The 27,165-nt window shown below is 41.3% G+C and overlaps 4 protein-coding genes across 6 annotated transcripts; 3 read left to right on the top strand and 1 right to left on the bottom strand.

Moving 5' to 3' along the window:
* On the top strand, positions 1–9,240 carry LOC116213409 (probable LRR receptor-like serine/threonine-protein kinase At1g53440). Of its 2 annotated transcripts, none has more exons than XM_031548324.1 (24): positions 1–350; positions 3,601–3,778; positions 3,899–3,970; positions 4,101–4,169; positions 4,258–4,329; positions 4,426–4,497; positions 4,592–4,663; positions 4,749–4,820; positions 4,938–5,009; positions 5,140–5,211; positions 5,320–5,397; positions 5,488–5,559; positions 5,651–5,716; positions 5,831–5,890; positions 6,055–6,093; positions 6,184–6,233; positions 6,319–6,686; positions 6,801–6,999; positions 7,087–7,224; positions 7,427–7,545; positions 7,644–7,854; positions 7,948–8,185; positions 8,307–8,457; positions 8,593–9,240. In XM_031548324.1, the coding sequence occupies exons 1-24, from the start codon at positions 248–250 to the stop codon at positions 9,007–9,009; spliced, it is 3,060 nt and encodes a 1,019-aa protein (XP_031404184.1). In that variant the 5' UTR covers positions 1–247; the 3' UTR covers positions 9,010–9,240. The 2 variants fall into 2 exon arrangements, with proteins under 2 accessions (XP_031404184.1, XP_031404185.1); XM_031548325.1 differs by lacking the exon at positions 1–350 and adding an exon at positions 2,772–2,790.
* A 2,865-nt stretch (positions 9,241–12,105) lies between these two features.
* LOC116213410 lies at positions 12,106–16,108 on the bottom strand. Its single transcript, XM_031548326.1, has 7 exons — positions 14,891–16,108; positions 14,162–14,401; positions 13,711–13,800; positions 13,347–13,496; positions 13,082–13,206; positions 12,782–12,911; positions 12,106–12,397 (listed from the first exon to the last, which is right to left on the bottom strand). Exons 1-7 carry the CDS (start codon positions 15,461–15,463, stop codon positions 12,272–12,274), a joined length of 1,434 nt encoding a protein of 477 aa, XP_031404186.1. The 5' UTR covers positions 15,464–16,108; the 3' UTR covers positions 12,106–12,271.
* A 377-nt stretch (positions 16,109–16,485) lies between these two features.
* Positions 16,486–19,391, top strand: LOC116213411. The gene is made up of 5 exons (XM_031548327.1): positions 16,486–16,774; positions 17,078–17,959; positions 18,292–18,492; positions 18,598–18,793; positions 18,890–19,391. The coding sequence occupies exons 2-5, from the start codon at positions 17,126–17,128 to the stop codon at positions 19,078–19,080; spliced, it is 1,422 nt and encodes a 473-aa protein (XP_031404187.1). The 5' UTR covers positions 16,486–16,774; positions 17,078–17,125; the 3' UTR covers positions 19,081–19,391.
* A 3,345-nt stretch (positions 19,392–22,736) lies between these two features.
* On the top strand, positions 22,737–26,888 carry LOC116213568 (gamma-glutamyl hydrolase 2-like). Of its 2 annotated transcripts, none has more exons than XM_031548577.1 (10): positions 22,737–23,420; positions 23,729–23,815; positions 24,152–24,241; positions 24,708–24,802; positions 25,273–25,333; positions 25,541–25,645; positions 25,756–25,818; positions 26,139–26,227; positions 26,377–26,469; positions 26,567–26,888. In XM_031548577.1, exons 1-10 carry the CDS (start codon positions 22,959–22,961, stop codon positions 26,598–26,600), a joined length of 1,179 nt encoding a protein of 392 aa, XP_031404437.1. In that variant the 5' UTR covers positions 22,737–22,958; the 3' UTR covers positions 26,601–26,888. The 2 variants fall into 2 exon arrangements, with proteins under 2 accessions (XP_031404437.1, XP_031404438.1); XM_031548578.1 differs by having other exon boundaries at positions 22,739–23,420; positions 25,541–25,630.
* The last annotated feature ends 277 nt before the right edge of the window (positions 26,889–27,165 follow it).

Genomic DNA, 27,165 nt, shown 5'->3' with positions numbered 1-27,165 from the left:
CCCATCGCTCATTCCTCTATGACAACTCTCCTTTCTTTCTCCAAATAAGAGAACACCCGAACAGGAACAAAACACAAACCTCTTCATCCTCTGTGTCTGCTTGCCTTTTGGTCGTAGTGGTTAACGTTTGCAGTTCGTGCCGTCTCTCTTCTTCGACTGGTTCGAGCCAGTGCCACTCAGTCGGTTTCGTTGGAACCAAGGCAAAGAAATTGTAGCTATCCCTTGATCGATGCAGAGATAGTAGAAAATGGGATTTCTTCTTCCACTCTCTGCAATCGCAGCCTCTGCTCTTCTCGTTCTTTGCTCTGTTTTCTTGCCATGCCACTCGCAAGTTTTGTCGCTCGATGAAGGTAAGCACTACACAAACGCGTGCAGTAAGATATCCCATCCTCCCCTCTCTTCTTGTTTACAGTTACTTTATTTGTGTTATTCATTAAAAAACGCCAAAATGAGAAGAATGAATGAATGAAGAAACTGCTTGCGATGTTAAAAGTTTTTGCTCAAAGACTGGAATTCTTTTTCTTTTCGGAGACTTAGAGACTGGAAATTCAACTTGTAGCTGCAGCAATTTCTCCCCTCCTAGCAATCTGTTCGCTTTCGGTGATTTCTCCGGTTTGAATCAAAATCCAATTAATCTTAATTATGGCCTTTAGCACTGGGAATTATCTTTGTTTTAAATATATAGTCATGATTTTTTAGAAGCACTTTCAACAGTGCAGTGAATTTTTTGTTCCCTTACTGCATTTTATCCATCAAAAGAAATTCTATGCGTAGTTGTATGATGTTATTGCATAGTTGGGAAAAGGAAGAAGAAATTAAATTAGCAAAAACAGCAAAAATATACATTTTCTACCCCCTTGGCTGCAAGGTCTATATACTTTTCAGAGCTCTTTTAATCAATTATTGGCTTTCACAGTGGAACTCATCAACAGCAACCAATTATTCTATCCTATTTATGATATATAGCTCTGTTTGTTTCCTTTTTTTTTTTTTTCTTTTTTGTTGTTGTATGGGATTTGTTTGGTTATGGCAGTCAATTTTGAGGGTCTGAAGTAGACCCGGACAAGAATCTGGCCATACTATATATATAGCCCACTTGCATTTCTGATCTGATCCCAAAATTAATAGATGCATGAGTGTAAGCCCCGTCATAATGTCAAACAACCTCGAAAATGCAGTACGTCTTGCAGTGTCATTTTCCCGTGTTGTTCTAATTATATTTGATACCTTCAATCTCACTATGAGAGCTAAATATCTCCGAAGACAGGTAACTAATTATATGGCTGTGTCCACCCATGATACTTATATTGCATGAATTGAATTCATGTAAAACTTATAGACGATCGCGTCTTTGCCGGGGGGGAGGGGTGAAAGAACATGTTCATGTTTTTCTTCCCTGATCTTCCAATTCAACCTCGTTGAATTCGATAATTTTCAGTTATGTGTGTATATTTTAAAATTTTTGATAAATTGTTCTATTATTTTATGGGTCAACTTGGCACGGGAACCGTGTGAGAAAGAGATACCTCAATACATATAGAGGACAGCTACGTGGTTCAATTAATTAAAAAAAAAATTCTTCGGTTACAAGAGAGGCCTATAAGTGTAGTATATTGAAATAGAAATCCTAAATATCTAATAAAGGGATACGGGTAGTCCCACTAAATATCGAACCCGAGACCTCTTGATTATCAAGTAAGAGATACGTTAGTGTGTTATACCCTCTCTTCATAAAATAAAATAAAATAAAATTCATGTGGTCAGAGTTGAAGAAAAAAGAATCTCTAAGCTATTTATTGAATGTTGACCATGACCACGTGATATAATATATATAATATGATATAATTCATTTAATTAATGTAGGTCATGTTAAATTAAATTTTATCATAAGTGAGTTCATATCATAACACTAACAAATAAATAAATATACAACTACGTATATCAAAATAACTGCATACGTAAGCATATACTTATATATATACATGTAAATATGTGTATAAATGTTTTTGCTCAAAGACTGGAATTCTTTTTCTTTTCGGTGACTAAAGAGACTGGAAATTCAACTTGTATTTGCAGCAATTTCTCCTCTCCCAGCAATCTGTTCGCTTTCGGTTATTTCTCCGGTTTGAATCATAATCCAGTTAATCTGAACTATGGCCTTTAGCACTGGGAATTATCTTTGTTTTAAATATATAGTCATGATTTTTTAGAAGCACTTTCAACAGTGCAGTGAATTTTTTGTTCCCCTACTGCATTTTATCCATCAAAAGAAATTCTATGCATGGTTGTATGATGTTAATGCATAGTTGGGAAAAGGAAGAAGAAATTAAATTAGCAAACAGCAAAAACATACATTGTCTCCCCCCTTGTTGGCTGCAAGGTCCATATATACTTTTCAAAGCTCTTTTAATCAATTATTGGCTTTCACAGTGGAACTCATCAACAGCAACCATTAATTCTATCCTAAACAGGCAAATTATTGATGATATATAGCTCTGTTTGTTTCCTCGTTTTTTTTTTTCCCTTTTTTGTATGGGATTTGTTTGGTTATGGCAGTCAATTTTGAGGGTCTGAAATAGACCCGGACAAGAATCTGCCTATACTATATATATAGCCCACTTGCATTTCTGATCTGATTCCAATATTAATAGATGCATGAATCTAAGTCCCGTCATAATGTCAAGCCACCTCGAAAATGCCCTACGTCTTGCAGTGTCATTTTCCCATGTCGTTCTAATTATATTTGATACCTTCAATCTCCCTATGAGAGCTAAATATCTCCGAAGACAGGTAACTAATTATATGGCTGTGTCCACCCATGATACTTATATTGCATGAATTGAATTCATGTAAAACTTATAGACGATCGCGTCTTTGCCGCCGGGGGGGGGGGGGGGTGAAAGAACATGTTCATGTTTTTCTTTCCTGATCTTCCAATTCAACTCCGTTGAATTCGATAATTTTCAGTTAAAATATACATATAATATGTGTGTGTATTTTAAAACTTTTGATAAATTATTCTATTATTTTATGGGTCAACTTGGCACGGGAACCGTGTGGAATAGAGATATCTCAATATACATAGAGGACAGTTATGAGGTTCAATTAATTTAAAAAAAAAAAAAGAATTTCATTTGGTCAGAGTTGAAGGAAAAAGAATCTCTAAGTTATTTATTGAATATTGACCATGACCATGTGATATAATATATATAACATGAAATAATTATTTAAATTAATGTAGGTCATGTTAAGTTAAATATTATCATAAGTGAGTTCGTATCATAACACTAACAAATACATAAATATACAACTACGCATATCAAAATAACTACATACATTAGCATATACTTATATATATGCGTGTAAATATGTGTATAAATGTTCATTTTCATACTTTTGATCTTGTGATATACATGTTGGATTTTTCGACATTCTGACAGGCTAAAGGACTAAATCTTTTCATTCAAATGAAAGAAATGGTTAAGGATAATACAATTCCTCGACATTGTTAGTATAGTTTCGATGTATGTTGTCCATCATGGGGACAACGTAATTTAACTTATCAGCAGTGTTTCTAATACATGGATCTTTGGCTGGCAGTCGATGCTCTGAACACAATATCCACGAAGCTAAATAATACATACTGGCCAAAGGTGTCCCAGACTTCGTGCAGTGGAAGCGGAGGTTTTAACAATGTCTTATACGCCTCCAGCATTCTTAACAATGTCACCTGTAACTGCTCGTACAGTAATGGTTCTGTCTGCCATGTCACCAACATGTAATACATTTACCCCGAGGAGTTAGATATACATGTTTTACCAGCATGCCGTACTTATGACCGGAATCGATCTTAACTTTCCCTCTGTTTGCTGTTTTTCGTTGATTGTATGTGTTACAGTGAGCTTAAGGGTCTGAACTTGACCGGAATCATACCTGAAGAAGTGGGGAAACTTCCTTATTTGCAAGAACTGTGAGTTTGATCTTCCTTTTCCCTTCTTTCTCTTCTTTATTCAGATATATACATTCAATAGCTGGATTATATTCAGAGAAATTATCGGAAATCATGTTGTAAGATGTTCTTTCTTTTCGAACATTTGCAGTGATCTTAGCCGTAACTACCTTAATGGAACAATTCCTGTCAACCTTACTCAGATTCCACTCGTCACACTGTGAGTGAAATTTCCATCTGTGCTCCTTTTATGGTAATCGAGGGAAAAAAAAAAGGAATTATTTTGATAATTAAATGCTCTACTGCAGTTCTCTCCTTGGGAATCGGATCAGTGGAACAATCCCGACGGAAATTGGTGATATTGCCACTCTCGAGGAACTGTGAGTTGTGAAGTAGAATATGGTGTTTTGTGTCTCGAATACGAGTTCTGATGTGCTTCGTGATATATAGTTACACTTGTCTTTTGATATTCACAGTATCTTGGAAGATAATATGCTTGTAGGAGCTCTGGATCCAAACCTTGGAAATTTGAGCCGATTGAGGAGACTGTAAGCTTACGACTGTAAACGTAAAACTACAAATTTTATATACCAAAAGCAGTCAAATAAACCTGTAGCTTAATACTTGTTGCTTAATTTGCAGCCTCCTCTCAGCAAACAACTTTACTGGAACAATACCCGAATCATTTGGCAATCTGAAAAATCTGACCGACTTGTAAGTTATGCAATTGGAGAATCTTTACTCGGATTAATAAGCAGAATCCAACATAAGATGATGTAACGTCAGAATGTGATTGCAGTCGGATAGATGGGAGTTCTCTATCAGGAAAAATACCGGAATTTATTGGGAACTGGACGAAACTTACTAGACTGTGAGTATTACAGCACCCTCTGTTTCACTTGTTATGGAGAATTCACTGCATAAGCAAAGACTGAGGAGTTTTTGTGAAATATCTTTCCGTTTCTGAGCTATTGTATCATCTTTGCAGTGACTTGCAAGGCACGGGAATGCAGGGCCCTATTCCTTCTTCCATATCTCTGTTAACAAACATGACGGAATTGTGAGAAACTTCTTTTTTATTCTTTTGATTTGATCAAATGCATCATTCTATTTGAGAAATATTTTCATTTGTTTAAGTCACTGATTGCGGACATGTTTTGTGCTTCTTTCACATGTTAATTATGTCTCAGGAGGATTTCTGATTTGGGTGGCTCAAGCTCGCCATTCCCCAATTTGCAGAATGTGGCCAACATACAATACTTGTGAGTGTTCATTTATCTAATACTTACGTATCGATCCTTTGCACCTTCTTTAGTTGACCAATGACTCGGATTATCAACACATGTGCTGACTCTTGCTTTGCATCTCAGGGTTCTGAGAAACTGCTTAATTACTGGTTCGATCCCAAGTTTCATTGGCGAAGTAGGAGCAGCAAATTTAAGACTTCTGTATGTGTTTGTTTCATTCACCCGAATAATTAATGCTGATCTGAGAAAAGAAAAGAGAGTTTGTAACTTGTTTTGCCATAATTCGAGCAGGGATCTCAGTTTCAACAGATTGACTGGTCCAATACCGCCTTCATTTGACAATTTGGATCGTCTAGAATTCTTGTAAGCAAGCGTGTCATTCTAGCTTCACTTTTTTTTCCCGGGTAATTTTTCACTAAGAGAGGGCACATCATATGTATCTGTTGTGATACAGGTATTTGACGAACAACTCACTTAGCGGAGCAGTGTCCAATTGGGTACTTAACAACAATTACAACTTGTGAGTTTTCATTAAACTTCATTATAACTCATGGTGAAGTTGTGTTCATTCATATCATTATTCAGTAGATGTCCAAGAATTGTTTTTATGAATTACGTTCCGGCTTTGTGTCAGGGATCTATCCTATAACAATTTCACTGGCTCTTCTCCATCGACTTGCCAGCAGTCGAATGTGTGAGTTCTTCTTATCATCCTCTTGTCTTCCTTCTATCAACAACCATCAACCATACCAAATGATATCTCTAAAGCATAGATTTCCTTAAATATACAGAAAACGGGAATTGGAAGGTGCTTGCGACTGTAGTTTTCTCTTCTAAATTCGTTTCGTCACTTTACAGGAACTTGGTTTCGAGTTTCTCATCCTCAGGAAGCAACTCGTAAGATTTTTGGTAATATCTTGCTTGTTCGTCATTTTATGTTATCTTTAAGATCATCTAGTGAATTCCATACCATGGTTCCATGAATAGAATTGCTTGGTGCTTGAAGAAGAGCCTTCCATGCTCTGGGGAACCCCAATGTGAGTCCATAATCCAATATCACAAATCGTCCGGGTCGATTAATAATTATACAATCTATCTGATTTGCGATCATACAACCTGCAGACCACTCCTTATTTATCAATTGCGGGGGCCAGAAATTGAAGGTCGAGGGGAATGAGTATGTAGAAGATACAAGCAGAGGGACGGCATCTAGCTTCATCACTTTCGGTGAGAAGTGGGCCTACAGTAGCACCGGATCTTACATTGGAACTGATAACTTACCCTCCACTGTGAACAACCCATTCTCTCTGAATGTAACGGACTCAGAGTTGTACCAGACTGCCAGAGTCGTCCCAAATTCTCTCAAATACTATGGCCTTTGCATGATGCCTGGGAGTTACAAAGTACGACTCCATTTCGCAGAAATACAGTATTCGGATGACAAGACCTTTAGTAGCCTTGGGAGGCGATATTTCGATATATCTATTCAGGTCAGTGAAAATTGAGAGTTGTTTTCTTCATTCCATTGAGTAATCACCGATGCCGTCATCCTAAGCTTTAGCTTTCAGGTTAGTTAGCGGTGGTCTTTCATTACTTTCTTGCAGGGCAATGAAGTTTTAAAGAACTTCAACATTATGGAAGCAGCTGGAGGAGTCGGGATTGGAATATATCGAGATTTCGATAACGTCACAATTACTGGTACCACTCTGGAGATTCACTTGTACTGGGCGGGAAAAGGAACAACAGCTATTCCAGATAGAGGTGTTTATGGACCACTGATATCTGCTATCACAGTGACTCCGAGTAAGTTCTGATCAGCAGATTTCTGCGATTCATTTTCTCCTTACGGTTCAACATATAATTCATTTAATTTATGGCTTCTGCTCGCAGACTTCAAAGTCGGAGGGGGTGGACTATCAACTGGTGCAATTGTAGGAATCGTGATATCCTCGGTCGCTTTCGTCTTACTCATATTGTTAGTGTTACGATTGGCAGGTCTTTTAGGTAGAAAAGAAGCCGAAGATCCAGGTTAGATAATTCGCATCAAACTCTTATTACATTTACTGAACGTTCGGTACATTACATCTGATCAAGATATCGGGTTCTAGAATCAATTTCCACTGAAATCCAGATTCAATGGACCGAACACCATGTTCCAAGTTTCTTTGTTCGAAATGACACTCATTGGCTTAGTTTTTCTGATGAAACTTAAATTTTTCATTCTTTCTAGAGCTACGTAATGCAGACCTACAAACAGGTCGGTTCACTCTAAGACAAATGAAAGCTGCCACAGAAAACTTTGATGCTGAGAATAAGATTGGAGAAGGAGGATTCGGGCCAGTCTACAAGGTCAATAGTTTTTGAAATTTTCATCACATAAATTGTTCGAAAAATGTATTAGATTTTATTGATGATGCCTGATGCGAATATATTGTTCTTGATCTCAGGGTAAGCTATCGGATGGGACTGTCATAGCAGTGAAGCAACTCTCTTCCAAATCGAAGCAAGGCAACCGAGAATTTCTGAACGAGATCGGGATGATTTCCGCCCTGCATCACCCAAATCTCGTGAAGCTTTATGGATGTTGCATAGAAGGAAACCAATTGTTGCTTGTCTATGAGTATTTGGAAAACAATAGTCTCGCCCTCGCGCTTTTCGGTAAATATTTATACTAAGAAAACATCGTTAATGTTTTTTCAGACTTTGCATTCTCATCCTTCTTTCTGTATCGTTTCATGAATTTTTCTTCAGGACGCGAGGAACAAAGGCTTAATTTGGATTGGGCAACGAGGAAGAAAATATGTATTGGAATTGCAAGGGGATTGGCTTACCTCCACGAGGAGTCTCGGCTGAAAATCGTTCACCGAGACATAAAAGCAACGAATGTGCTGCTCGACAAGGACTTAAATGCGAAGATTTCCGACTTTGGTTTAGCAAAACTTGACGAAGAGGAGAACACACATATCAGCACCAGAATAGCTGGAACAATGTGAGTTGGCAGTTTTCTCGTGTTGTTTTCTTAGCACACATCGACTTTGTTTTTGTGTTTCTTCTCTGATACATGTTAATGAGGATCCTGCTATATCGTGCTTTCGATTTTGCATTTACAGAGGTTACATGGCTCCTGAATACGCGATGAGGGGTTACTTGACCGACAAGGCAGATGTTTATAGCTTTGGTGTAGTTGCTTTGGAGATTGTCAGTGGAAAGAGCAACACAAACTACCGCCCAAAGGAGGAATTTGTATATCTCCTTGACTGGGTAAGACCGTGTTCTTAAAATTTTCCGGTAAAACAAAGACTATTATGCTTTCACTGAGACGCACATCGTTCTTGTACAACCGAACATGACCTAATGGTTTATTTTTCTGGTTGTTTTTTCATATTCGCCATAAAGGCCTATGTCCTGCAAGAGCAAGGAAACCTTCTCGAGCTTGTGGATCCGAGCCTTGGCTCAAATTACTCTGAGGAGGAAGCGATGAGAATGCTCAACCTCGCACTTCTGTGCACAAACCCTTCTCCGACCCTCCGACCCCCGATGTCATCGGTCGTGAGCATGCTGGAGGGCAAGATTGCAATCCAGGCGCCTCTAGTCAAGAGAAACACGATGAATCCGGACCCTCGATTCCGAGCCTTCGAGAGGCTATCGCGCGACAGTCAGACGAACGTTTCCTTGTTCTCCCAGGACAGCCAACAGGTTCCAGGAAGCATGTCTATGGAAGGTCCCTGGGTTGATTCGTCAGTTTCTTTGCCAAGTACTACAAACGAGACTCGAGATCATTCTACAGAGAACAAAATTCTCCGGAGTTCTTAGGATTCTGAGTCAAATCTTTCATGGGCATATGTTGTAGATTATTTCCATCGAACATATTATATGTATAAGAATTAAAAGGCAGAGTAGAAGTATGTGAGATAGGATTTCAATATTGAAACTGTAAGTAGATTAAACTGTAATTCATAAGTTAAGTGAGAAGTCTGTTCAGAGTCTGTTTGATCATACTACTACTTTAAACTCAAATGATAAGGTGATACTTGTTTTGTGTTATGATCTCTACATGGAAGTGTGTACTGTGTGTGCCAATTAGGCCATTGACATCGCCAACATTTGAAGAGGAGATATGGAAGAGACCGACAGAGAATCAGACATTTTCTTATCCTGACACTGAGCAGGGAAAAGGATATTATTTATAAATATTGTAACAGACAACACTAACTGCAATGAGTTGAAGTAGCTCAACATCAGTTCCTGTCTGCTCTCTCTTCCTCATGGATCCTTCAGCAACTCCACCAAGTGGTTCTTCTCGGAACTATGGAGGTGGGTCGCTGCAGAATACAGACTGGCTTCTCAAAGATCTCATTCTGAGAACTACCCCGCATTCATGAGTTTATTGGTTATCTTGAGAAGCTCTCCGCACAGAATAGCCATGAAGTGGGGCTGACAAATCTGTTGAAGGACCAGAATTACCCGAAGTTTGAGTTTCTTGCAGGAGGTCCTTGGAATTATCCCGTAATATACCATGGGTCCATGGCAATCTCAACCCGCTGAAAATCTTGCAATTAGCAGAGCCAGTGGTGAAGAAGATGGTTCTCTGGAAGAGAACAGAGAAGCATTCTTGAAATCCTATGAACGTTTGGATCAATGAAGTGATCGCATTACCAGGTGGATTATGCTCCATCTGGAGGCAGAAGAGAAATCCCTTGCAGCTTTACGACGTCATTTGCTCTTCTGAGAATCAGATTTTAACGGTATTTCAGCCACGAACACGAGTGATCTCTTCACCCTCCCGACCTAGTTGATTCACCGTTCCATCATGTTCTTGCTGCTTACCTTACAAAACCATGGGCGGTGTGAGAATGCCTCTTGTTTTTGGATATCAGGACTCTGCAAAGCGACCGTTGTTAGCATTGGAAACCTTATAAAGGGAAATCTGAACAGTCCTGAGAATCTCCTGGGCCTTGTCTTCCTCAATCTACGTCTTTTTCATGCTCTTTGGGTTGCTTTTTTCGGGATTCGTGATGGGAGGTTTTGTATTGAAGCACTTGGTCGAGAAACTGATCTCTTGCCAATCGCCATCTCTCGCCAAGATCTAAGCATAGATTGCATCCATGTTGTTTTGCTCTCTATGCCGGAGTCTGAGTACAATCAAAAGCTCGCAGCTGCTCTCTGCTTCTTCCCATTTTTGACATTCTCGGTTAAGGATCATTTTGTTTTAAGAATAAAACCTTTGCCAATCGAATTGGCAAGAGTAACTTCCGTTTTTGAGAAGTCGTAAAACCAAACAGCAGAAAATACAAGACAAAAGGAATTCGTAAAATCATTTACATGGAACAAAAGGACCTATTTCTGCTGTTGACTTCTAATCTGTTGAAGGTGGGAGTGGAGTCTCTCTCTGCAAATGAGGAAGTCAAAGAAAGAAGCTCGAGCTACCCGACTATGCTCCATTTCAAGAGCAAGCCTATCCACCTCTTTTTTTTTTTTTTTCGGTGGAAGAAGGAAGGCTCAGAGCCTTGAATACAGTGAATAAAAGAAATTTAAGAACATAAACGGGTTAAGGAAGCCCAACTATATCTCCAAGAATAAGCTCTCTGATACCGGACAGCGGTGAACTGAAAAAGTGGCAGCCAAGCGGGAGGAGCAGGGACTTATTCGCCAACCAGTCCACGCAGGTGTTCCCTTCACGGTAGGTGTGCCGGACATCAACCTCCCAATCTCTCCTGAGATACTCCTTTTATGGCCCTAACAAGCGAAGCTACCTGAAGAGATCCAGGAGAGTTACCAGTGATCAGGCCCCGAGCAACAGTAGAGTCAAGCTCAAGGATCACCTTTCGATAGCCCAGGGACCAAACATGCTGCAAGCCCGTGAAGGCACCCCATAACTCTGCAACAATGGCCGTGGACCACCCGATATTCTGAGTAAATCCTGAAAGCCAGCAACCATATTCATCTCGAACAAACCCCTCCAGCCCCAGCCAACCCCGGATTACCCTTGGAAGCTCCATCAGTATTAAGTTTGACCCAGCCTGGGGATGGCTCCAAGCCTTTGCCTCGCAGGAAAGAAGCTCCCTGTTGCTCCAGGACATCAGGAAGGCCGAGGAAGTTCTCAGGATGACCACACCTTCGTTGTTTGGTCTAGAGAAATTTGGCTTGAACACCCCCTTATTCCGCCACTTCCAGAGCACCCAACAACCCATACCAAAGACACTACTCCAACACCCTGAAACAGCATTGCAGCCTTCCTTGAAGAGGTCAAAGACGAACCAATCAAGCAAAGGAAGGGAAAAGAAAGAGTGGCGAAAAACCTGGGGAACAATGGAGAGCCACATTGCTCGAGTATCACTGCAATCCCTCAGCACGTGGAGAACAGTTTCATCCTCCACCTGACAGCGAGGGCATAAGTCTGAGGACGCGAGATGTCGCCCGGCACAAAAGCTATTGGTGACTAAGCGATCATGAGCACCCAACCACTATCTGCCTCATTTTAGACATTCCTCAAGAATGCCCCTCCGATCATTGGCTTTCCATCAGAATCACAAGTACTAAAAGATCAGGATGAGGGAACCCTTTGTACAGCCCGAGGCAAGCTCAAGCTTGAAAGGTGATAATAGAGCCTTGGGTCAACAACCTGCAGGGCAACGGTTCGTTCCAGTTGAGGTCAAGTCCGAGCACCCTCTGGAAAAAGATCATTTTGGATTGGAGGACCGTCCGTGCAGGCAAGCATGCTGTCCTTTTCAACTGAGTTGGTGTTCTTCCTCGTGTTTTGTCAGGCTGTATTAATTCCTTGAGGCGGGTACACAGAATGTGGAGAATAGAAGATACGGAAGGACTAATTTCTTTGGGATAGGACTTAAAATCCTTTCCAATCATATGTGTCTACTTCAAAACTGTTCACTCACAGGATGGCCCGTTCAATGCACTTTCAAACAAGTAGGATTGATAATGTAACCTTGACAAAGCATCGTACGGAAAATTTCAGGCACTTGCACCAAAAAAGAGTGAACTTTATATTCACAAGGGACAGTTGGAGACATCTATATATACACTTCAACAACTGTACTTTGGTAAAATTATGTAAAGATCAAAACTCAATCCCGCTGTTGATCTGGACAGAGAAGGAAGGGCGGCCAACATTACACAGGGGCGTGTCCACCCTCACCACTACCCCCGAGCTGCCGACATTGCCATTCCACTTCGACCTCCCAATCTGCACCATGACATCAGAGACTCAGAATAGAGACATGAACAATGAAACAGTGCCAGCTCATGGTCATATAAACCAAAGTAAGTGAACCGCAGAACTACGACAATACAGAGCAAGAGATCTGATCGCTAATTAAATAGACTGGAAGACCAGAAAGAAAGAAGCTGGTCGAATGGAAGTGGAACTAATAATAAGCCAAAATGACTCGAAAAAGACTCGAAAAAGAGATGCTGCTAAACATGCAGAACACCGCAAATATAGACTAATCGTATTGACATTGATACTTCAACGTGGTAACCAAATAATTACAGTGCATATACTAGTTAAATTTCCAGTCTAATCAGATCTGGGCTCCATTTTTATGAGTTTTATTGAGAATGAACTTACCGACACTGAAGCAAATGCTGAAGGATGAGTCACAAAGGCGCAACCACAAATCAGATTCAGATTCTCCTTCACAGAATGTGTAACCTCAGTATGCACTCCTGGGTTGCTTCCGCCAAAAGTGGGGCACACGCTGACCAGCATAATTCGAATATAAGGAGCTAATAATAGAAACATATGAAGCAGGCTCCGGAAACAGATAAACAAAGAGACTTTGAGAAGCTCCAAGATTTTTAGGGTTTTAGTCATACTACTTTTCTCTGGCCAAAATAAAGAAAAAACCATAGTAGTTTTTCTTGTCACCTTAATTGAAGCGAAGGCCTCAACATAATGCCAGATCTCTGCCAGGCCAAGGATTGCTGAAGACCAAATGAAAATGACTTGTCCGGCCACTGTACCATTGGGGTGATTCGTGTTCCCCATTTATTCTGCACAAAGCAACAACAGGCATTTCTTTTAGATTAGATTGACTTGACAAACTTAATAATTACAATACCATTAAATCATCTACCAACCAAAAAGGGCAGTTCCATTAGTCACAAACTCCTCCATGATTTTTTTCCCTCACCTTGCAAGAGAAGCTAAATCTCATTTCCCCAGGATATTGACCCTCAGCCTGAAGAAGTCCCCCACAAACAGGTACAAAGGCACTTGTGGTGAGTCCCTCACCAGATACATAGGTTAATTGCCCATTCGGGAACTGCAGATCCACAAATGACTGCATAGGAGAAGAGGATGTCGAGATAAAAGTTCAGTCTCAGGAAGATGTATAAGAAATTTGATTAGAGACTACAAAAGGACTGATCCACATTTAAGCTAAGGTAATCTACATAATTTACTGTTCATCCTGCAACAAATAATGGCTCTCAATCCGAAGAAATTGTATGCAAAAATCCCATACAGTGCACAGTCGTCAGGAAATATAAACTTACACAAGCTAAAGGATTGAGACAAAGCATTGACATCAAGAGCCACCTCCGGTGCTTTGACCATACAGCTGGACAAAGAGAATGCATCCCATTCTGACCATATAAAAAATAAGAAGTTGAGCACGATTGCATGTAGAGAAGAATATAGACAAGTCTGACGAGCCCGATCCGTTATCATAGTTCCAACAACAAACAAAACCAAATGGCATGAAATGCAAAGAAAGCTTTCACTAAGGGAAAAGGACAGTCGTTGAGATATTTCTCATTAACATTATACAGACAGTTTATTCCCCAGAATAACATAGCAATGCAGCAGAATATTTCAGGAGGAAAGAAACAATTAGCCTCATATTACCACAATCCCAGGCAAACAAGTTCCAATTTCTTCCAAATATTTCTAAGAAAATTAGCTTTATAGAAAGGGTCTTGCTGAAAGAAGACAATATCTTCTTACCTTCCTATCATAGCCGTACCAAAGCAAATGCTGCTTTGATAAATGCACAGGAAGGAGGAGTGTAGAATCACGCACAAAGAGTACCGGCCCAAGCTGAACTAGGAAGAGAGATGAGCTGTCATTTCGAGAGGTGGAACTCCCTTGCGATGCCTCTACTCTCCATAGATCTCCCCTTGCAACCAAAGAACTCTCTACATCACGGGTTCTGCTATCATACGTAGATGTTATATTTACCACTCCCTGCATTCAATGAAAAAAGAGGTTTTAAAAATCAAATGAGACAGACTGCAACTCACAATTTCTTTTTAAGTGAACATAATACACACACAGCAAAATTTTTTCGTACATAGAACACGTTCGATTTTCCTTAGAATAATGGCAACAAAATTTAGACTTCTTTGGTCATTGAATATCTACATGCATCATAAAATAATGAAAGTTTGTTTGGCAGAAAAGGTTTACTCTCAAGCCTTAACACCAACTTCCAAGTTGATCGTGTTAACAAAAATATGCAGCAAATTTTATACAGGATAACAAAGCATACATTACGATAAGGTCTCGATCTGAATTTCTATTGTCCTTCCAATCGGTTTACAGTGTGTCAATATCTTCTCCATTGTGCTTCCATATTTCAAACGCATCACTTAGTAGCCAGTTTTCTACTCATGGAAAGAAAAATTGACACTACAGAAAATAGGCTTATCCACTACCTCCCATAAAAGACATTACCTGTGGTCTGCCAAGGTGCCCAGCCGCTCTAAGATTAAATCCTGCAACTTCCTCTTCTACTGAACCCTCAACTCCATCCTCACTCTCCACAAATCCAAAGTCACGCAACCTTTCACTCATCGCCCCGACATCCTCAGGTAAGCCCACACCCATTTTATTCTTCTCCCTTGTCGCAACCACATCGACAGGCATCGAAATCATCGAGCTCTCATCTTGTCGAAAAGGCATGGGCAAGCCTCTGAAAAACTGTTGCAGGAACCCATTCAAGCAGTTCCCGAAATCCACACCCACCTGCCCCAGTTTATTCCCAATATCAAAAAAAGCGGAAACTCCATCGTGAATCCCAGGGGTATTGAATTTCTCAGTGGCTAATCTGAAATCCGGCTTCACGAAGTTTTGGGCAGGGAATTCGAGGTCAAAGAGCTTGGTGCTCTGTGGGTTCGGCCACGAGAATGGAGGAGGCGCCATGTGAGACTGGATTAAACCGGTGAAGCCCTGCGCAAGCCGGTCCGCTAAGTCTTGCCCATGCCGCTGCACCTCCTCCCATGCTTCAAACGACCTCTCTACCGACATTTACAGCAAAATGAAGAAGTTTCTGACCAAATCAGACGATCAAATCCTCTTCATAAGAAGCCAAGATGGATAGCGAACAGATGACACGCAAAGAAGGCACTTCTCCAATCACAAATTTTCTGTTTTCGGGGTCAAAATTCTGTAGCTCGTGTAGCAGCAAAAAGATCGAAGCTTTTAACCCAACGTCGCAGTCAGAGTCTCGTCCAACAAGGCAGCAAGGAATACAGCCGACTTGAAGATGGCCGGAAAGCACTCCACCAAGCTAATTTCACGGTACCATGTATCGAAGACACAAGCTTTAAGCGTGTCACAACAGAGAAGCGAGATTAACTGAAGCTCCTGAGCTGCGAAGATCAGAGATCGGTCACTGGAAGCTCACCTCCAACGGGACAATGCCAAGCGGTCCACAAACGTTGAATCGGAGTCGCCCGAACACGACGCTTATGCTACTGCTAGGGTTTAAAGACAAATCTAAGATTACCCGACAACGGAACTGCGGTCAGAAACAGAATTTGACCGACACGAGGAGAGAGAGAGAGAGAGAGAAGACTCGTAATCGTATCGGATTACAGATAAATGAGACGAAGAAGATAGGAAAGGAAAGCAGAGTGGAAGCAAGTTAGAGAGAGAGAGAGAGAGACGGGGGAGCGAGAGAGATGAGATAGACAAGAAAGGAGAAACGTTTCTTTGATGGAAGAAGGGTCGACGAGACCAGACCAGACGAACCGAAACGAAACGAAACGAACCGAAACGAAACGAAACGGGGAGGGAGGGGGTGTGCGTAATACGCACACGGATTGCCCTGCTGCCACGTTGAATAGAATACCTGTGGCTCAAGTGGGAGCAATGAGGGGATTTTACTAGGGGTTTTGATAGGGCCACGTGTCGTGCACATTCAAACCGTCACCCCCCACCCCAAATCGGCTTCACAATTTGGGCCAAACATTAGCCCAATAAAGTTGGGCATTTACTGAACTGGGCCAGGCCCACTAGTTTGTCTTCTGTTTACTCTTCGTCGTCGTCTTCCTCTATCTTGCTTCAGCGATCAAGCTTTCTCTCCGTGGCTTTCTGCTTATTCTCAATCAGAGTTCAACAAGTCATCGGCCGGAGCAGAGCTGTTTCCGCGGAAGGAGAAGGTCCGATTGAACTAATTCTCCGGTATGCGATTGAGATGATCAGTCTCGATCGATAACAAGGGGAAAAAGCATCTCTGAAGTAATCGGATAAGGCCCCAATCAATCAAAGGAGGGCCCCCCATCGTACCCTAGAATCGACCTGCATGATTAGCTGACTAGCCTCGTTCATCTGCAGGTAGCTCAAAATTTCATAGAAGTTTATTATTTCGGAGACAATTATTCCTATTTATACGATAGTAATTCGAGTTTAGTTCGCCTGCTTTCTTCTACCTCAGGGAGGAGAGCTTGTGATTGATGGGCTTATGGGAATCATAGGATTAGAATTGCTTAGGGATTGCCTGGAAGCTAATGATGATTGATTTGACTGAATTTCTAAAGGGTTTCCAAATTTAGTCCAGTTGAGCATACGGGAGGACTGGACTGGAAAAGGGTGATAGCTAACGAGCAAAATTTGATTCTCCGTTTTTCTTGATTTCAGTGTTCCATAGGAGAAAGGGAGAACAGAGCCTTAGTACATAAGGACAAGATGCAGGAAGCACTGCCTGAGAATGAAGGACATGAAGATTCTGTTGTGAATAAAAATGAAGATACCACTGGTGGCAATCAGAAACCGGGCAAATATTTCTACTATGACGTTCCACATTCTGAGGAAACTGGGATTTGGATACCTGTTTCCGTTCCACCAATGTCGGGCGGTGGGCACGAAGAATGGAACCGTGGTACGTCCTTGGAGGGGGGCTTTTTGCCGGATCAAGATATGGGTTGGGACCAGTTCTTTGGAGAGAACAAGGAACTGACTATGTGGGACGTGGTGTCGGAGATGCTAGTTGCTGCAAGAGGGAAAGTGAATGCTATCGCTTCCGGAAATATCCACAGCTATGGAATTTCTTGGGTGTCGAGTCATCTTCTCGAGCAGGCATGGAAAGAGATGGCCCAAACTCTAACTGAAGCCAACTTTGGTAACATAAAGGAAATTCTCGAGGCAGAGCCCCCAAGGTGGTTACCTGACAGTTCTGCCTCTGCCTGCATGTTGTGCAACGTCAGGTTTCACCCCATTATGTGTTCGAGGCACCACTGTCGTTTCTGTGGGGGGATATTCTGCAACTATTGCTCAAAAGGAAGGAGCCTGCTGCCCCCGAAATTCCGAAAGAGCAACCCAGAGAGGGTCTGTGATGTATGCTGTGTGAGGCTTGAGTCAATCCAGTCTTACCTGATGGACCAAGTGAGTCGAGCTGCTCAGTTGCCTACTCGTGATCTGACAGATCTCAGTACTTTGAGGTCTTGGCTGAATTTCCCATGGGGCCAATCCATGGAGTATGAGATATACAAGGCTGCAAACATTGTAAAGTGTTATGTGAAGGTAAACCTAACCTCCATTTCTATCGATTTGTCTTGGAGAAAGTCTCATTCCAGATTGTCTTAATGGAAATATATTCCTATTACTAAGTCCTTAGCGACATTTTTATGCTATCTAGAACCATTTCTGACCCCTCCATCTTTTGAAAAGGCATATGATATTGTCGATGAATATGAAATTTGAGCTGGCAATTAGATTAAAGATTTCCTTTTTGCTATAAAGACTCGTTGCTAAACAATTAGGAGGAATCCTTGCCCTCAGAATCTGCTGCATATTTTCATTTAGTACAATACACTTTTGTTTGGTGAATGAAATAGTTGATTGCTATTATTTAGGTTTGCTCTGGAACTCAAGAGAAGTCCATCCCAGATTCTATTCTTAGGAACGCAAAAGGACTTGCAATCTTCACAGTTGCAAAAGTTGGGGCAATGGTGACATACAATATTGGAACTGGAATAGTCATTGCTCGCAGGCAAGATGGTTCCTGGTCCCCACCTTCTGCTATTTCATCATTTGGAATTGGTTGGGGAGCTCAGGTAAATGGAAGTTCTGTTAACTGATTCCGTAATTGCGTAAATTTCACGGGCTCTACTGTTTGTGGTATGGAGGTGTTTGAGACTGATACCGGTAACGTGGAACAGGTGGGAGGGGAACTGACTGATTTCATAATAGTGTTAAGAAATACTAGCGCTGTCAGGACATTTAGTGGAAACGGACACCTCTCACTTGGAGGTGGGCTGAGTGCAGCTGCCGCAAACTTTGGGCGGGCTGCTGAAGCTGGGATACGTGCCGGGGATGGAGGTTGTGCTGCCAGCTACACGTATAGTTGCAGCAAAGGTGCCGTCCTTGATATCCCCGAAAACAATTTAGTGCTACTTCAATAATTTTTCTGAAGGATGAGATTCATATGTGTTCTTTTGATTGATTCTGCAGGTGCATTTGTGGGTTGCTCCCTCGAGGGGAGTCTGGTAACAACAAGGGCCAGAGAAAATGCTAGATTTTATGGCAATTCTTCCATCACTGCATTGGACATTCTTCTTGGGTCGATGCCTGGACCTCCTGCGGCTTCAATTCTTTATCATGCGCTTTCCTGTCTATATGAGAAGGTCGAGAGATTGTGCTGACACCGATAAAGTGATCATCAATAAACTACTGATGAGCTCGGGTGGCTCCATTGGTAGATTTCTGTCATTCTCATTTTGCTAAATTGCAACCTCTTTGTTGACTATCCTCTCAAGTCGCCACTAGTGATTGTACAGCAACCCAAGAACTATTTATTTGTATATATGTTGCTGGAGCTGGTAATTCTGAATTTGTGAATAGCACTGATGTTCGGTCTTCATTTGCATAAAAAGGAATGATCCCGTTTAAACTGGGGAGGACTTTGCAGCTGTTGTATGGTGATTCTTTAACATTTGATGACCAGGTTTTGTTATATCAAGCTTATGCAGATCATCTGGTAACTTTCTCGATTGTCTGTTATTCAGATGTTACATCAACAACTATGCTCGCTCATGTGCTCAAAATTAAACTGCAAATTTTGTGTATAGATTTGAACCATAAGATGAGAAACTATAAATAGGATTATTATTGAAACGAGACATGAACATGATGAAATGGGTAAACTCCATGATAACATTAACTTGTTTCGATCGATTTAACATTATAAACATGAATTAAGACTTGATCAATAAAAGGCTAAAAAAAAACAGTACTAAGCTAAGACGAATTAATCTCTTGTCCGGGGCTTTTTAATTTGAGAGTGCGGTTTTTTCTGAATGGCGGTGTTAAGAGATCCGTTGGTTTGAGGTCCCTGAGCGTGGTCGACGGGCGGCTTCTCAGGCTTTCTAGGCTCTCATCCCTTGCAGTGAGAGTTTTTCGGAGACGCATTGGTATGAGGTCCCTGACCAGCGTCTATGGACGGCCTCTCCGGCTTCCTGAACGGAAAATGGGCTTTCATGTCATCCCTCTCAAGTCAGATTGTTGGGAAAATCTGTTGGTTTGAGGTCCCCGGCCAGTTACCGCAGGCGGCTTCTCGTGCTTCCTTAACAGGCCTGCATCCCCCGGAGTGAACAGTGTTTGGAGATCCATTCGTTTGAGGTCCCTGGCCAGCGTCGACAGGCGGCCGGCCTTCTTGGGCTTTCTGAGCGGACTTTCGGCCCTCTCAGCCGCAGCTCTGCTTGGAGATCCATTGGTCTGGGGTCCTGACCCCGTGTTGATGATGAGGGGCAGTTTTTCGAGCTTTCTGGACGGGCTTTCATCCCTCATGGTGACAGTAGTATTAAGAGAGATCCGGGAGACGCCGATTGATGTTCCCAGTTACAGGCAACTTCTTGGGCTTTCGTCCCTCACGGCGACACTGTTCGGAGACTCATTCGTTTGAGGTCCCGAACCTGGGTCCACAGATGGCTTCTCGGGCTTTCTGAATGGTTTTTCACCACTCTTAGCGACCGTGTTTGGAGAACCACCGGTTTGCGGTCCTAGACCACTGTTCTTCATGGTACCAGTCTTCTTCCCGGCAAGCACTTGGCCCTTAAGAACATCCATGACAGCTGATGAATCGAGAAACCCGACGACCTTAACCGAACAGCAAAGTATGGAGGACGAAGATATCAGAGTTTTTGCTCGTAGTTAGTTGTTTACGACTAAACCTTTGCTTGCACCGACTCCTGAGCTAGTGGAGATTTACATGCACATGTATATGCTACTCGCTAATCTGACTTGACATGACATACACATTAGGAAATTTACCGATTTTCTCGTTAATTTAGGAAATAGAAAGAAAATCAAGATTCTACATGTTGTGCCATAGTTTCCTAATACGGTTTTCATCCCAATTAATGGGAAGTTCGCTTTTCCTTTTATCATCAATTTAATTATGAAATTTTAATAAATTGGATCGTGAAGAAATTGGCCCATGAAACCTTGGGCTTCCTAATCCCACTGACCAGTCTGTAGAAATCGGGCCTCTGGTACTCCGCTTATCATCAAGCAAATGGGAGACCCACTTTCACGAAAACGAAATATTGTATCGATCATTGTTTGTATATTATTCGTCGTTATTGTCGCCATTATTATAAATGACGTGGCAGTGTCCCCACTGATTCGAGTAGCGCCATAAAAGCACGACAATTTCTTGAATGAAAAATAACACCATTTAGCACAATTTCAACGGCATTTTCACCCTCTCGAGGGAGGGCGGCCGGCGGAGGAATCCCTTACTCCAACATGTCCCTCATGAAAAAAAAAAATAATGATAATAAGGTTTTTTATATTTTATATTTATAATTTATATTTTTTATGTATTATATTTTTCACGTAGCGTGTCACATGTGCAGAGAGGACCCATCTTGAAGGCCAACTCAACTCATCGTTATGGTTTCGAATGGTATTTCAACGGTGTGCTAGATTTGAAAAGAGAATGGTGATTTGTACAATGATGTGTCATTTTTAAAAACCATGCTATGAGTTAAAAGTGTCGTTCAAACTATTCTAGGGGGTGCTATTTTCTCATTTCTTGAATGGGTTAATTACACAAAAATATATATTTTTACTTTTATCTCAATTTTGACATAAAAAATTTAAAATTTTCTAATTTATATCAAATCTACACGTCATCTATCGACCGTCGCAAATTCTGTCAAATTATCTATGCAGAGGTTAACTGCGTAACGTGAACCCATCCTCTAATGAAAAAGCGACATGTGTACCATTATATTTTAAAAATAAAAAATGAACCCTGTATATTTTTGTTTCAACAAATTTGCCCCACCTCTCCTCTGTCCACACTTCTTTTTCCCAGAGCAGCCCTCGTCCGCTACCACCATCTCTCCTTCCTTTTCTCCCTAAATTAACCATATAATTGAATATTGAAGACGTTCTGGATTCCTTCCCGATTCCACTGAAGATATTTTCGTCATTTTAATGACACCCACCTAGCATATCAACCATCAGGGATCTCCGATGATGCGATGAAGAAGGAAATGAAGGTGTTCCTCTTTGAATTGTAGTGGAAAGACGACCCACCACTCTGATTAGTTGGAAATTGTGTAGATCCAATGAATAGATTGCCCAAATGATTATTCAATCCTGAAAAGTGGTTATCGGAAGTTGAGCTCCAAAAGTTCTGGAAGAGAAACTTGTGTTGGAATCTGAACGGAAATCGAAACTTGGGCTTTAGGCATCGATGTTGGCTGGGGAAACAACGATCGATTTGATGCGGCCACTAGGTCGCTTTCCTCAGGGGCTTCGTCCATGCGGTTCCGTTAACACAAACTCGTCCATTTTGTTCGAATTATATGCTAGACTAAGAGCGCATTTAGTACGTGAGAATCTATTTACATTTCCTAAAAATGTAAATTTATTTTCTCAAGGCCAACCAAATTCCCATATTTGGTTAGATCACTTTGTTTAGGCAATGGCAATCCACATTGTTGATATGCTAAACGATGACCCCACTTATTCTAACATTATTTATTAATGAATTATTCCTCGACAAAAAAAAAAAAAAAAAAGGAGGAAGAAATATTATAAGAGATTCGCCGTACTACTTCTATCAACTCCACGAATCACGTGTAATGATTTAGGGCCGTCGGATGAACCGGGGATGATCGCAGAAGCGAGTGAATCTAGAGGTGCATCGAGTCGAGTACGCAATTGCTCTACCGCACCATAGAAGCTCCCACCCCACCATGACGTACGGAATTGCTGATTTTTGTCGTCCAATAGTTCATCTCCACGTGTACAAGCAACTCCTGTTCTCCCCCTCCGAATTTTCTACAGCACAAAGGAAGATGAGAATGAGATGTCCGCTGCCTTGCTGAGCTCGTCAGTCCTCAGTCGTCAAGTCTCCTCGGGACGGCCCCCTTTTCTCCTCCTCCGCCGACCACCGCCGTCTCCTCCTCTTCGTTCACTTCCTCCATGACAACAGCAAGCTCTGTCTCCCATCTCATCAGAACCACCGCGAAGCTTGACCGTCCTCTTTTTCTCCGGATCCCTCAAAATGGCTTCTCACTTCCTCTCTAACTCCTCCCCTAACCCTTCCGCCGAGACCTCCAATCTCGAAATGCCGAAAAACGAAGCTGTCTCCGCCTCTTCCTCCTCCTCCTCCTCCTCCTCCGGTCGGTATACCGAGATATGGAACTACTTGTGGATTCCTCTACTGATTTCATTCTCCAAGGAGCTGAGCCTAGCTAGAGCAGCGAATTCCACAATTCTCATGCCTACTCAGCTGGAGGGAGATTCCCGGAGCCTGTCCGTTCCGCGTTGTCCCGCTCCCGATCCCAAGCTCAATTTCCGTCCGGTGATCGGGATCCTGAGCCACCCAGGTGATGGCGCCTCGGGGAGGCTCAACAATGCATCCAACGCATCGTACATCGCTGCTTCTTATGTGAAGTTCGTGGAGTCGGCTGGTGCTCGTGTTATTCCGCTGATATACACCGAGCCGCCTGAAATTCTATACGAGGTTCTTCTTCCTTCCCGATACTTGCTCTGGTGAACTCGGAAACGTTCAATACTGTGAGAATCGCGAATCTGCAATTTAAAAAATTCGCTCGATTAGATTTTCTGGAAGTTGCTAACTTGCTGAGAAAATTCATTCTTCGTATTGAGAATCTCTGTTCATTATTTCTCATCTAGCTAATCAAGAACATATGAACGTATTCCTGACGAAAATTCTCATCGCCTACAAATATCTGTAATGGCTAATATTAGTGCAAAAATTTACAATCTCGCATGAGAGAATTTCTGATGTATTTCTTGTCACAAATGCAGAAGCTTAACATGGTCAATGGAGTTCTTTTTACCGGCGGATGGGCTAAGAGTGGATTGTACTATGAGACAGTAAAGGGCATCTTCAAGGTAGATATTTGCTATCTTCACTACATTATATCTTGCATTATATTATTCGTCTCATGGCTACTAAAGAATTGTCATTGGTTTCAAGTTATGTTTGTGTTTCCTTCACAGACATTCTTCCTTAACACAAAAGCTAGTTTTTCCTGTTAATTTGTCTTAACTGAATCCAAAATGTGTGGAAGCAACAAAGGGATTGATTTTTAGTTCTATGAGTATTTCGCATGCCGGAATACTTTCATGAGTTCCGTAATCAATCAAAAATTTAAGGAGGATTGATAATGTTCAATGGCCGTAGCATTCTATAAAAAGAGCTTTCTTACAATTCATGGTTTCCTGCAGAAAGTTTTGGCGAAGAATGATGCAGGCGACCACTTCCCACTATATGCCATCTGCTTGGGTTTTGAGCTTTTAACAATGCTGATTAGCAAGGTTAGTCCATTCCTTGTTTCCCACCACCCCTCCCTCTTTTCTATTGGATATGACTGTCACAAATTTGCAAATAATTTCCTTCTGTTTTCCCTCAGGACCAATTGGTTATAGTAGCTGGTTAGAGTCAAAATAGTAATCTCATCTTCTTCTGGATGTAGGACTGCATGCGATTTTTTAGTTTGAAAGGTAGAAATTTTCTGTTGGAGTGATGCAAGTTGTTGAGTTTTTACAACGGCTTCTGCATTGATCATGTTGCTCCCATTGTTTTGCAGTTCCCTGGTTATGAGTAATGCATCCTAAAATTCTCTGCATGTAACTTGCTATTGCTGTGATAATTGTTGATTGCTAATTTGCGATTAGTTGCTTATGCAAATCGGTCTTTGGAGAATATAATTCCTGTTCACTAATTTATGAGTGCAAGTCTTGATTCTTGGATTTACCTTTATGAGTTGCTCCTTGTTGACAGAACAGAAACATTCTTGAAAAATTTGATGCTACGGATCAGGCATCTACACTTCAATTCGTGAAAGATACAGACATTGAAGGAACCGTCTTTCAAAGGTGCACTAACTGGTCTTTATATTTGATCTAGGCCAATGAGTAAGATAAAAGTAAGGAGGCACAAGCTGTTACTTACCCAAATGCATTTTGTTGCTTTAGTAGTCTAGGCCTTGCATTTGAAATTATCCAGAAGGAAGTGCAACACATTACATAACCATGATAAAGATTTTTTCCTTTTGGTGTTATGAAGAAGACATCTGTACCGCACTATTTTGTCTTGGGCCTCTTGGCTGCATCAGTATCAAACTAAGTGAGTTTGAATTGAACTTGCAGCAAGATGCAGATAGTGAGGGGAACTATAGTGTCAACCGCATTCAAATTGTGGATTTATTATATCATTCATTGTTCATATTGTCGCATATATTATTTTAAGTCCAGTATATGAAGCTTTTAATATGTTATATATTTTAAATTATCATCAATTCTTGCACTATTCCTAATTTTTAATGAAAAATATTTTAACTCGGCAGGTTTACACCAGATTTGCGTAAAAAGTTGAGCACGGATTGCCTTGTTATGCAGAATCATCATGTGAGTTCCATGCGGCTGATAACTTGGTCTGTTCCAGGATGATCTCAGATATTCTGTTCAGAGTTTAAAAAATTTGCTTGTTTCCGATGCTCATAAGAAGGTTATGAGCTTGAGTTTGTGGATTTTATGCCAATACCATTAGGCAAAAGGTGTTGTTATTCACCAGTGTTTACTTATACTAAAAGCTTGGAATCTTTTGTTTTGCAGTATGGTATCTCACCAGGAAGACTCTTGGAGAATTCCGATCTCTCTAGTTTCTTTAAGGTTTTGACTACAAGTGCAGATGGAGAAAATAAGGTGGCGGTTCAAACTGTATGTTTGTTGTTGACCAGTAATAGCATGAACTACTAGAGGGAGGAGGGGGGGAAAAAAAAGAATTGCCTTGTTATGATAACAATGCTTAATCTCTTTGTCAACAACAGGTCTATGTCTCCACTGTACAAGCACGCAGCTATCCTGTCACTGCCTTCCAATGGCACCCTGAGGTAAACCGTAATTAAATTCATCGTCCTAAGTCACCCTCTGTTTGGATTGGAAGTAAATGGAGGGGAAGGGAGGTCCTCCCCTCCCTTCCCTTTTGCTCAACTTCGCTCCAATCCAACACACAGGGTGAGGATTTTTGCTTAAAAAAATGTTTTTGTTGATTCGGTTTTCAGACTGATGATCTTAACCACGTGATGATTCATGCCGACCCTGGATGTTTCTTCTAAAGTTTCTCCATTTTCATGGTTCCTTTGGATAAGTGAATCCTTTTTGTTGCTGGAGATAATTACTTAAGTCGCTTTTTCTTTCTCTAATAATGCAGAAAAACGCGTTTGAATGGGGCTTGTCTATGATACCGCACTCTGATGATGCCATTCAAGTTACACAGCATGTGGCAAACTTCTTTGTCAGGTCAGAGCTTTGTATTGCCAAGAGGATTGATTCCGAAGCACGCACTTGCTAGGGAAAATTGTTTGTGGCAGGGTGTTGTATGAAATTATTCTCCATTTGTTTACTCACCCTAGTTTGCTCCAATACAATGAAAACTATCTGTGTTGTAGTGAAGCGCGGAAGTCACTAAACAGACCTTCTGCCCGGAAAGTGCTCGACAACCTAATCTACAATTATAGCCCCACTTATTGCGGAAGAGCCGGGTAAGCTCATAGCCAGTTGCTTATGCACTGGTGTGAAAATCTTATGCTGCCAATTAGCTACTAATAGTGTTTCTTGTGCTCTGTTGTGTGGTTTTAGGAAGGGATACGATGAGGTGTACATCTTCACATAAACGTCGGATCACCTGGTATGATGGGTGAACTGGTTCACTGGACATTGGGAGTTAGGGAAAAATTTACCACTGTATGTATTATCAATGTTACATCTCAGGCCTTGACTGTCGAAGTTAACCCTGTTGTGTCATTTCATGATCCCGAACTTCGTTTTACATCGCTTCTGCTTGGCTTGTAAATCTCCTCCTCACGCTCAGAAAATTGTTGTATCCATCAGAACATTTGCCAAGGTGTAATAATTTATGAACTGAACCTAAGTCTGAAAATTGAGGTACCCGTCTGTTGGAGAATGACAGTCCCTGGGAATGCACGAGATCGAACGCAACCCTCTGCAGTTAAAGGTTTTGAACCGCATGAGAGTGCAAGTAATGGTCAATATCGGTATCGAGAAAATTTCATCGGTTCGTGTCTCAGTGCCACTCTTATGCGAGGTGCTGTATTATTATTCTAAAGCAAAGATAACTTAATTGTATCACATAGCAACACTAAAATTATATATATACGTATAAATTGGCTAACATTAAAATTCTGTTGATTTGTGGAAAAATGCATTTCTGTATAGTG

This window comes from Punica granatum, chromosome 7 (genome assembly GCF_007655135.1).
Source record: "Punica granatum isolate Tunisia-2019 chromosome 7, ASM765513v2, whole genome shotgun sequence".
In the NCBI taxonomy this organism is placed as follows: Eukaryota; Viridiplantae; Streptophyta; class Magnoliopsida; order Myrtales; family Lythraceae; genus Punica; species Punica granatum.
This window is presented reverse-complemented; position numbering and strand designations above follow the sequence as displayed.

Bases quoted from the DNA above. Each gene is read 5' to 3' on its own strand.
- LOC116213410 (XM_031548326.1), bottom strand. From the start codon at position 15,463: ATGTCGGTAGAGAGGTCGTTTGAAGCATGGGAGGAGGTGCAGCGGCAT. The intron at 13,801-14,161 runs GTAAGAAGATAT...TTATATGGTCAG, and splicing joins GGTACGGCTATGATAGGAAG to AATGGGATGCATTCTCTTTG. The intron at 12,912-13,081 runs GTGACAAGAAAA...TATGCTGGTCAG, and splicing joins AGGCCTTCGCTTCAATTAAG to CGTGTGCCCCACTTTTGGCG.
- LOC116213409 (XM_031548324.1), top strand. From the start codon at position 248: ATGGGATTTCTTCTTCCACTCTCTGCAATCGCAGCCTCTGCTCTTCTC. The intron at 5,010-5,139 runs GTGAGAAACTTC...ATTATGTCTCAG, and splicing joins TTAACAAACATGACGGAATT to GAGGATTTCTGATTTGGGTG. The intron at 6,094-6,183 runs GTAAGATTTTTG...TTCCATGAATAG, and splicing joins TCATCCTCAGGAAGCAACTC to AATTGCTTGGTGCTTGAAGA.
- LOC116213411 (XM_031548327.1), top strand. From the start codon at position 17,126: ATGCAGGAAGCACTGCCTGAGAATGAAGGACATGAAGATTCTGTTGTG. The intron at 17,960-18,291 runs GTAAACCTAACC...GCTATTATTTAG, and splicing joins TTGTAAAGTGTTATGTGAAG to GTTTGCTCTGGAACTCAAGA. The intron at 18,493-18,597 runs GTAAATGGAAGT...AACGTGGAACAG, and splicing joins GAATTGGTTGGGGAGCTCAG to GTGGGAGGGGAACTGACTGA.
- LOC116213568 (XM_031548577.1), top strand. From the start codon at position 22,959: ATGGCTTCTCACTTCCTCTCTAACTCCTCCCCTAACCCTTCCGCCGAG. The intron at 25,334-25,540 runs GTGAGTTCCATG...TTTGTTTTGCAG, and splicing joins TTGTTATGCAGAATCATCAT to TATGGTATCTCACCAGGAAG. The intron at 25,819-26,138 runs GTAAACCGTAAT...CTAATAATGCAG, and splicing joins CCTTCCAATGGCACCCTGAG to AAAAACGCGTTTGAATGGGG.